This window comes from Piliocolobus tephrosceles, unplaced genomic scaffold, assembly GCF_002776525.5.
Source record: "Piliocolobus tephrosceles isolate RC106 unplaced genomic scaffold, ASM277652v3 unscaffolded_743, whole genome shotgun sequence".
NCBI lineage: Eukaryota > Metazoa > Chordata > Mammalia > Primates > Cercopithecidae > Piliocolobus > Piliocolobus tephrosceles.
In genome coordinates this window covers 4,491-15,302 of record NW_022334752.1, presented here as the reverse complement: position 1 = coordinate 15,302, position 10,812 = coordinate 4,491, and the positions used below count along the sequence as shown (strand labels likewise).

The 10,812-nt window shown below is 41.6% G+C and overlaps 1 protein-coding gene across 1 annotated transcript in view; it reads right to left on the bottom strand.

Annotated features, from left to right (window-relative positions):
- Nucleotides 1-2,589: 2,589 nt before the first annotated feature.
- The window catches only part of LOC111527582 (HEAT repeat-containing protein 3-like), a 12,250-nt gene continuing 4,027 nt past the window's right edge, over nt 2,590-10,812 (bottom strand). The window contains exons 2-4 of the mRNA XM_026449185.1: nt 9,440-9,583; nt 7,390-7,566; nt 2,590-4,889 (exon numbers count right to left, since the gene is read on the bottom strand). Of these exons, the coding sequence (XP_026304970.1) occupies nt 4,788-4,889; nt 7,390-7,566; nt 9,440-9,583 (423 nt within the window). The 3' untranslated portion in view covers nt 2,590-4,787. The remainder of the gene's footprint in view (nt 4,890-7,389; nt 7,567-9,439; nt 9,584-10,812) is intronic.

Below are 10,812 nucleotides of genomic sequence, written 5' to 3'. Positions count from 1 at the left end.
GTCTCAAACTCCTGGCTTCAAGTGGTCCTCCTACCTAGGCCTCCCAAAATGCTAGGGCTACTGGTGTGAGTCACTGTGCTCAGCCTTCTGGTTTCTTCTACATCTCAGAAGACTCCTTCTGTGTTTCTTTTTAGGTTCATTCTCCAACCAGGCCAGCACTTACTAGATTTCTTCACAACTTTGTCTCAATCTTCCTTATTTTCTCTTTCTAGCTCTTTCTAGACCAGTAGTTCTCAAAGTGTGTTCCACGGATCCTTTTTGGGGGGATTCATGAGGTCAATATTATTTTCACAGTACTAAATGTGACTTGCCTTTTTTTGCTGTAGTGGCACATTGGGGCTGTGGACACTAAAGTGGTGGGATGAAACTGCTGGTGTCTAGTAGGAATCAGGGCATGGGCACCAAACTGTACTAATTATCACTGCATTCTCCCTAGTCACGCACTTATAGGAAAAAGCAAGCAAGCTGCACCCAAGACTGTACTTGATGAATTAGTAAAAAAAATTCATAGTTATTAAATTTTGACCCCAGTATGTATTTTTTCATATAGATATCCATTATTCTAGCATCATTTATTGAAAAGACTATTGTTTCTCCATCAAGTTAACTGGGCACCTTAGTGGAAAATCAATTAATCATATAATTATGGGTCTGTTTCTGGACTCAATTTTGTTCCATTGATCTGTATGTCTTTACTTATGCTAAAACCATACTGATTTGATTGCTTTAGCTTTATACACAGTAAGTTTAAAATCAGGTCGCATGATGCATATGCACAGCCAAACACACCCAGGCCGGCTCCCTATTTATTTATTTATTTATTTATTTATTTATTTATTTATTTATTTATTTTGAGACGGAGTCTGGCTCTGTTGCCCAGGCTGGAGTGCAGTGGCGCGATCTCCGCTCACTGCAAGCTCCACCCCCCGGGATTCATGCCATTCTCCTGCCTCATCCTCCGGAGTAGCTGGGACTACAGGCGCCTGCCACCATGCCCGGCTAATTTTTTTTTATTTTTAGTAAAGACGGAGTTTCACAGTGTTTGCCGGGATGGTCTTGATCTCCTGACCTCGTGATCCACCTGCCTCGGCCTCCCAAAATGCTGGGATTACAGGCGTGAGCCACCGCACCCGCGCTCACCCCCCTTTTTTTTTTTGAGACAGAGTCTCGCTCTTGCTGCCCAGACTGGAGTGCAGTGGCGTGATCTGAGTTCACTGTAACCTCTGCCTCCTGGGTTCAAGCAATTGTCCTGCCTCAGCCTCTGAGTAGCTGGGACTACAGGCGCACGCCACCACGCCTGGCTAATTTTTGTATTTTTAGTAGAGACAGGATTTTGCCGTGTTGGCCAGGCTGGTCTCGAACTCCTGGGCTCTAGTGATCTGCCCATCTTGGCCTTCTAAAGTGCTGAGATTACAAGTGTGAGCTACTGCGCCTGCCCCCCACTCCCCCTTTTTTTTAAAGAAAGGTTTTGCACTGTTGCTCAGGATGGAATCATGATTCACTACAGCCTCAATCTCCTAGGCTCAAGCCATACTCCTGCCTCAGCCTCCCAAGTAGCTGAGACTACAGGTGTGCACCACCACACGGCTAAATTTTTTTATTTTTAACAGAGACAAAGTTTCCTTATGTTGCCCAGGTTGGCCTCAAACTCCAGAGCTCAAGTGATTCACCTGTCTTGGCTTCCCAAAGTGCTGGGAGTACAAGTGTGAGCCACTATGCCTGAACAGCTGAACAGTGTATGTATGTATGTATGTGTGTATATATATATGTATATATACACAAATATATATATATTTGAACAGAGCTCACTCTGTTGCCCAGGCTAAAGTGTAATGGTGCAATCTTGGCTCATTGCAACCTTCGCCTCCTGGGTTCAAGTGATTCTCATGCCTCAGTCTCCTGAGTAGCTGGGATTACAGACATGGGCCACCACACCTGGTTAATATTTTTCTTTTTTTTTTAGGTGGAGTCTTGCTGTGTTGCCCAGGCTGGAGTGCAGTGGTGCAATCTCGGCTCACTGCAACCTCTGCCTCCCAGGTTCAAGTGATTCTCCTGCCTCAGCCTCCCACGTAGCTCGGATTACAGGTGCATGCTACCACACCCAGCTAGTTTTTGTATTTTTGTAGAGATGGGGTTTCTCTATGTTGGTCAGGCTGGTCTCAAGTTCCTCACTATACGTGATCTGCCCACCTCCACCTCCCAAAATGCTGGGCCCCCAGTGTGTATTTCTAACGGGCTATTCTGGGTGATTTTCAAATAAGTGTATTTTAAAGCTGACTTTTTTCTCCCATGGTCATACAGAAAAAGCTCTCCATTATACTGTGCCATGAATAATACTTGCATGCTCTATTGAGCTATTGTGTAAATAGTTAAAACTGTATGCTGTATTTATGAGTTGTTTTCCCTTCCTCTGCGTTGTTAAAGTTGAATGGGAGAAATCCAGACCCAATTATCCATGCCTCAGAATCTAAGAGATTTTTAGGATGGCACATCTTCAGTGTCATCTCATCTTCTACTGTGTTTAAGGATTCTGCATTCAGCAGCCACTTTAAAGCTTGCTTAGTAAAACAGAAAATTACACACAAAACGACGAGAAAATCACCCGCATTTATTTACTCAACAAATATTTATCAAGAGTTGACTATATACTAGGTCCTGTGCTAAATATCCTGCAGATTGTCTATAGGTCAGAAACTGTGGGGAAGAACAAACAGAATGAGAAACTTTCTTCTCCTTGAAAATAAGTATATTTTATAAATAATTGAGGCAGAGAAAATGCTAATACTTCCTTTTTGGGAAGAACCATTCTCCAGGGAGACATGCTTGGGCCAATCATTTAGCTGAAATGATCACTAAACATACAAACATACCTTAAAATTCATGAGCAAGGACCGTAATAAAGTGAGGTGTTGTATATGGTATACGATTTCCGTTTTCCCACCATATATACAATTTGGGTCATTTTACTTGGTGCCATGGGCTAGGAACTCTTAGGGCTGGGAAGCAATCTTGGTTTCCCAACAATCTATATCATATAGGTAAAAACTGTAAAACATATCACAGTGCAGATGAAATCTAACACTACTAGCTCATTTTATGCTGCTATGGAAGCAGTGAATTAAAATTAAGTACTATACTGGGGATTGGGTCTTTTATCAGGGCAACTGAGATCAACTGTAAAGAAATTTTCAAATTTCCCTTCTTATCAGGCAAACGGATGGACAATGAAGCCAGTTCAGAGGCCCAGCCAAGACAATGATGCACAGGGAAGCTCCCTCGAGCTCCAGCTGTCACCTAGTACTTCGAAGACACTGAGAGGTAATACTGCAAAGTCGTGCTGTCATTTTTTTAATGTCTCACATATATTCCAAGCAATATCGATTAGCAAACAAACATCCAGGAATAGTGTCATCTCATCTTCTACTAATAACCCTTTATTTAGTATCTTAAAAAAGATTTTGTAAGACACAAAACTTTCCATCAAAAAGTTGTTTATTTAAAAATACCTTCTCCCAATTCTGATTCCATATCAAATTAAATCAAGAAGTGGTATTACAGCAATAAATCATCAAAGTCATGAGTAGGGAGGATGGCAACGACCCCATTAGCTCATTAGTATAATCTAGTAAGTGAAATACAAATTCAACTCATTCACTTCTTCATAAAAGGTAGACATAAGCGGTATACTTCACATAAAAAAACTAGTTTATAAAGCTTGTCTTCATATTTCAGTTTAAGGTTCAGCTGATATAAAATGCCTTAAAAGACCATCCAAGCAATGCTTTGGATTTTCTTTTTTTGCAAAATTCAAGGAAAACATGATTGTTTGAAGTTTCTTCACTGCTAGTGAATTAGTTAAGAGCTACCTGAGATTCCTTTGCACTTTCACTCTTCCACTCTTTGAATTTCCAGTGATTAAAATATGCCAGAGACATAATTTAGAGTGCTAGAAACGGCACACAGATCTCAACGCTTAAAAAAGTTTCTGGCCAGGCACAGTGGCTCAAGCCTGTAATCCCAGCATTTTGGGAGGCCAAGGCGGGCAGATCACTCGAGGTCAGGAATTCAAGACCAGCCTGGCCAACATGGTGAAACCCAGTCTCTACTTAAAAACAACAACAACAACAAAAAACCCAGGTGTGGTGGTGGGTGCCTGTAATCCCAGCTACTCGGGAGGCTGAGGCAGGAGAATCGCTTGAATCTTGAATGGCAGAGGTTTCAGTAAGCCAAGATCGAGGCACTGTAATACAGCCTGGCAGCAGAGTGAGACTCCATCTCAAAACAAACCAACAGCAACAAAAAGAAAAAACCAACAACAAAAAAACCAACAACAGAGTTTCTGACAAGTTTTGCAAGTTTTTTTTTTTTTTTTTTGGAGACAGAGTCTCCCTCTGTCACCCAGGCTGGGGTGCAGTAGTGTGATCTCAGCTCACTGCAACCTCCACCTCCCAGGTTCAACCGATTCTCCTCCCTCAGCCTCCCGAGTAGCTGGGATTACAGGCATATGCCACCATGCTCATGCATGGAGTTCACCATGTTGGTCAGGCTGGTCTTGAATTCCTGACCTCAAGTGATCCACCCACCTGGGCCTCCCAAAGTGCTGGGATTACAGGCGTGAGCCACCACGTCCGGCCAGGTTTTGAAGTTTTTACAGAATGTACAGAATGTAAGCATTAACAGATGACCTTTAGAAACAATACATTCAAAGAAAACCTTTTAGTATTCTGAGCATTGAATACTTTGGGGGAAGAACTGTTTCTTTGTGGGATTAAGAAGTCAGTCTTTTCTCAAGTTTCTTGATAAGCAATAAATCTTCTCAAATTCATTTTCACATTGTCAAGAACACACAGCTGATCTGTGCTATAGTTACCTCTCCCTTCTTTACGTATCTGCAAAACAACCAAAACAACAACAACAAAAACAAATCATATGTGAACTTGGTAGATATTATTAATTCATTTATATAAAGTATTTAATCTAGGGTGTATTTAACTGTTTGCTGACTGAGACAGCTGCAAGAATTTGGAAAAAACGTTTTTACTTCCAAAGTAAATGGAATTCGGTAAGTAATGAATAAACTGAGAATGTGCATATTAAAAATGATAGTTACAAAGGTGACTGAATGGCAGGTGTTAAGAGTTACATAAACTATAGAAAGGAATTATGTAAACTATGAATTGGGAAAATAACCCCCAACCTCTGACAGGTCTGCTGTTCAGACTGGTTTTCCTAGTTAGTATGCATTGCTATGGTAATAATATTTAATTATTTTTCTTCTCTCAAAGGTATAAAGCCTTAATTAAATTCCTTTGTTAGGCTGGGTGTAGACTCATGCCTGTAATCCCAGCAGTTTGGGAGGTCAAGGCGGGTGGATTGCTTGAGTCCAGGAGTTCGAGATCAGACTGGGCAACACGTGAGACCCCATCTTAAAAAAAAAGAAAAAATTCCTTTGTTAGCCAGAGGTTTGTCTGTAGTGTTGTGGTTTTTTTGTTTTTGGAACAGGGTCTCTCTCTGTCACCCAGGCCAGAGAGCCGTGGTGCAGTCATGGGTCACTGCAGCCTCGACCTCCTGAACGCAAGTGATCCTCCTGCCTCAGCCACCGCAGTAGCTAGGACTACAAGCGGCGCACTACCATGCTGGAGTAATTTTTCAAAATTTTTAGTAGAGGTGGGGTCTCACTATGTTGCCCAGGCTGGTCTCGAACTCCTGGGCTCAAGCGATCCTACCACCTTGGCCTTCCATAGTGCTGGGATTACTGGAGTGAGCCACCATGCCCAGCACTGGTTTTGTTTGTTTTTACTAGAGATGGGTCTTGCTTTGTCACCTAGGCTGGAGTACAGTGCTGCAATCACAGCTCACTGCAGCCTCCAACTCCTAGGCTCAAGCAATCCTTCTACTCAGCCTCCTAAGTAGCTGGGACAACAGGCATAAGTCACCACTTAATGGCTAACTTTAAAAATTTTTTTGTAGAGACAAGTTCTTGCTATGTTTCCCAGGCTGGTCTTGAAATTCTGGACTCAAGTGATCCTCCTGTCTGGGGCTCCCAAAGTGCTGGGATTACAGATGTGAGCCACTGCACCTGGCCTGTGGTTTTTTATAACAATTGTATGGAATCTGAGTTTGATCTCACCTCTAGTCTAGAGCAGTGGCTCTCAGGTTTTAGTGTGCAACAGCATCACCTGGAAGGCTTGTTAAAAAACAGACTGGTTGGCCCATCCATAGAGTCTGTGACTCAGTAGGTCTGGAGTTGGGGCCAAGGACCTGCATTTTGAACAAGTTACCAGGCGGGGCTGATGCTGCTGATACAAGGAGGGCACTTTTGAGAAACACTGCTCAAGAGAAGTTCTTGATTGTACATAAATGCATTTTGTAGCTAAATATACATTTAACAGCCTTTAATACAAATTGTGGCTTCATTTCACAAAAAAAGTTTCATATAAATAACTACAGGCTAGCCTCTGGCTAGTAAGAAATCTCATTAGAGCTTTATACCTTTGATAAAAGAAAAACAAATGTTATTACCACAGCAATACATACTGAGTAGGAAAATCAATCAGAACAAAGACCTTTCAGAAGTCGGGGGTTATTTTCCCAGTTCACTGTTTATCCAACCTTTTCTAAGCACCTGCTTCTGCAGAGTTTGATGACTCTAACTATTAATATATCTGCTTTCCTTAAAGTTGCAGGGAAATAGGGGATCTTTTTTCCTTATCTTGCAAGCTCTTTATCCAGAAATTTAAAGGACTGTAACCTTTAAAAACAATATGGTTGGGCATGGAGGCTCACACCTGTAATCCCAGCACTTTGGGAGGCCAAGGCGGGGGAACACCTGAGGTTGGGAGTTCGAGACCAGCCTGGATGACAAGGCGAAACCCCGTTTCTACTAAAAATACAAAAATTAGTTGGGTGATGTGGTGGACACCTGTAATCCCACCTACTTCGGAGGCTGAGGCACAAAGAATCACTTGAACCGAGGAAGGAGAGGTTGCAGTGAGCCAAGATTGCACTACTGCACTCCAGGCTGGGCAACAGGCAAGATTCTGTCTCAAAAACACACAAAAGTAAAATGAAATAAATGCAAAATGTGTATGAAAGTGCTTTACAAAATACAGAGTATAATACAGACATATATGAAGCATTGTCAAAATTACTGAACTGTTAAAAAAAGAACTTGTCAGATACCATTTTGGCTTCAGTTTCAGTGATTCAATAGTCACACTGCTGAGCTATGATTCAGGCAATAAACATTTTACAAAGTACTGGGGATGCTGTGCTACGTATGGGGATTTGTCATGTACATGCTTCTGAATTGCACAGCGGTAACTACACACACCTTCATCCCCACAGAATGTTCAGACTTATGCATTTATAAGTTAAATGGCTACCAACCTTCATTTTAAGGACCGGCTGGAATTCTTTCAGAGCAGATAATAATTTAATTTGAATCGAGGCTCTTTCGGCTTCTTGACCATCTGCAAAAACATCAAAGAGGGCATCCAAAGCTTCTCCTGCTGCCACAAGGGAAGGATCTTTGGTGGTAACCTCAAGCAGAAAGCACCCAATATTCTGGAAACAACAAAACACATTTAATATGACTAACACCAGTCTCCAAAACAAGTACCAACTTTGAATGTGGCAATAACTCATGCATACTATTTTATATACAAATGCCAGGGAAAAATTAAAACTTTTAAGAGATTAGACTTAAATACTTATAAACATACCGAGTATAAGCAAGATAAATTCAACATATTATAGTTTATATTCATAAAGTGAATTAAAAACCATACATGATGTATGATTTAGGAAATCACGAAATTTTCCTCTCTACCTCTCTCAAAAAGGCTTGCTCTATGATGTCAAGATGCATAGAAATCTTATCTGTAACAACGACAACAAAAAATCTGCTTTTAAAAGCATCAGAAAAACACTTTAGGGCCAGTCGCAAGTGGCTCACACCTTAAGTTCAGCACTTTGTGAAGCCAAGGCAGGAGGATCACTTGAGCCCACGAGTTCGAGACCAGCCTCAGCAATGGAGCAAGACTTCATCTCTAAAATACGTAAAATAGGACTGATCTGAATCTAATCTAGTCTGTAGATCTAACTGTCAGTGTGCAGGACATAAAAGGATAAAAGAACAAATTTAACACCACAAGGTAGCAATCAGACAAATCCAGAAGGCTGGACACTATATAGGACAATTGATCCAGGAGCTGAGAATAACCAGGTGGTGCTGGGGAGGAACTGCTCAAGATTAAGAGAGAAAGAGAAGACCCCACAAGAAACATAACACGTGGACTTCAGCAGTGTAAACAAGCTCTCTGTAAACAGATAATTTTGAGGCAACTGTAAAATTATGAATATGGACCAGGAATTAGACACACTAAGAAATAACTGTTGCTGGGTACACTGGCTCATGCCTGTAATCCCAGCACTCTGGGAGGCTGAAGGGGGCAGATGGCTTGAGCCCAGGAGTTCAAGACCAGCCTGGCCAACATGGCAAAAACCCACCTCTACTAAAAATAGAAAAATTAGTCAGGTGTGGTAGGGGGCACCTGTAATTCCAGCTACTCGGGAGGCTGAGGTAGAAGAATTGCTTGAACCCAAAGGAGGTTGCAGTGAGCCGAGATCGCACAACTGCACTCCAGCCTGGGTGACAGAGTGACACTCCATCTCGGGGGGAGGGGGTGGGGGGGGTGGGGAAGAAAACCTTTGCAAGTATCATTTTTCAAAAATAGATTCTTAAAAACATCAGTCATCACTGTAAAGTTCTTAGCAGGTGAAGAGGTACTTCATAATAATGAGTTTACTATCCATCAGTCTCACACTTCAGCAATTATTAGCATACCAAAGGGTAATTTTACTATGACTGTCCTTTTAATTACTAGTGATGCTGTACTCCTAACAGTGCAGTTTGTAAGCAACTACGCCAAGTGTTAAGAGTAAATATGCTGAGGGAATTCCTAGTATATTGGCACTACCAGGGTTGCTGCTTAACATTCATGGAGTGGTATTAGAATTAACTGTGTGGTATTTTTCAGAATATATGTTGCCTGATGTGCAAGGAAAATGGTGTGGATTGTTCCTTCATCAGCAGGAGAATGTAACATGCATACACTGGATGCAACAGCAAAGGCAGAAGGCATCTTTTAAAATTCTGAATTTGCCCTTTCACTAAAGAGATATTTATTTTTTTTTAAAAAGTACCTCTGGAATAACATTAAATTGTAAAATGTGGCTCAACTTTTCAAGTACTTACCTAATTAATACACATGGTTAGATCAAGCCAAAGGGTACATTCTAATAATATAACTCAAAGCAACTTGATATGACTTCTTCTCTTCATGTCTACACAAGTTTTAGGAAATCCTACACCAACAGTTCTTCTTCTCCCATTTGTAATTATTTAACATGTTAGGTCAGAAGCAAATTGTTTTACCTTAAGAGTTTCAAGTGTACCATCTTCTTTGGCAAGGACGCTGCCAGTGATTCCTAAAATGCTAACGACATTCACTCTAACCCCGACATTACTACTATGAATGCCTGCTTTGCATAATGTCATCAGCTGATCAGGAGTCATGCACTGTTGAAAGAGAAGAGGAGAGTATTTATAATGTTAAACTCAATCAATTATATCAGCATGCGAAAACTGGACTGACAGGAATCTCCTCTATAGGCTGCAGGATTTTAAGAGTGACATAAACTCCTGGCAGGTAAGTTACTATTAATATTTACTCCACTTCTCCCAGACAGAGCTGGTAATTCTTAACTAAGGAGAGCCCTGCTCATGTCGCTATTGTTATCTTAATATCAAAGGGGTTCCAGGTCCTATTCATTTAATTTGATGAAGACTTTCATTCCAGATGTACACACACTAAAGAGATTCCAATTTCTTTTTAATATTAATAGTAAAAAAAAAAAAAAAAAAAAAAAAAAGGCTTTGAAAGTATAAACAGGATTGTGTAGTTTTAAAAAAACTGGCTGAGTCAGCCGGGCGTGGTGGCTCAAGCCTGTAATCCCAGCACTTTGGGAGGCCGAGATGGGCGGATCACGAGGTCAGGAGATCGAGACCATCCTGGCTAACCCGGTGAAACCCCGTCTCTACTAAAAATACAAAAAACTAGCTGGGCGAGGTGGCGGGCGCCTGTAGTCCCAGCTACTCGGGAGGCTGAGGCAGGAGAATGGCGTGAACCCAGGAGGCAGAGCTTGCAGTGAGCTGAGATCTGGCCACTGCACTCCAGCCTGGGTGACAGAGCGAGACTCCATCTCAAAAAACAAACAAACAAACAAACAAACAAACAAACAAAAACTGGCTGAGTCTATACAAGGTAAGAACTTACTTTGAGATGTTTGTATTATCATAATTAAACATTGTAAAAACCATTACATTATATGCTGCTTCTACCATGTAGTGGATAATTTTCAGTTTAAGGCTGGGTGCAGTGGCTCATGCCTGTAATCTCAGCTACTCGGGAGGCTGAGGCACAAGAAACACTTGAACCCGGGAGACAGAGGTTGTAGTGAGCTGAGATCATGCTACTGAACTCCAGCCTGGGCAACAGAGTGAGACTATCTCCTAGAAGCAGTAGCACAGTGTGGCGATGAAAGGTTTGGAATCTGAAGCCAGACACCCTGGGTTCAAATCCTAGCTTCACTACTTAGCACTCGTGTGTGCCCCTACACGAGACTAATTTATTTTTAGTTTTTGTAGACATGAAGTCTCACAAAGTTGCCCAGGCTGTTCTTGAACTCTTGGGCTCAAGCAATCCTCCCGCCTCAGGCTCCCAAAGTGTTAGGATTATCAGCATGAAC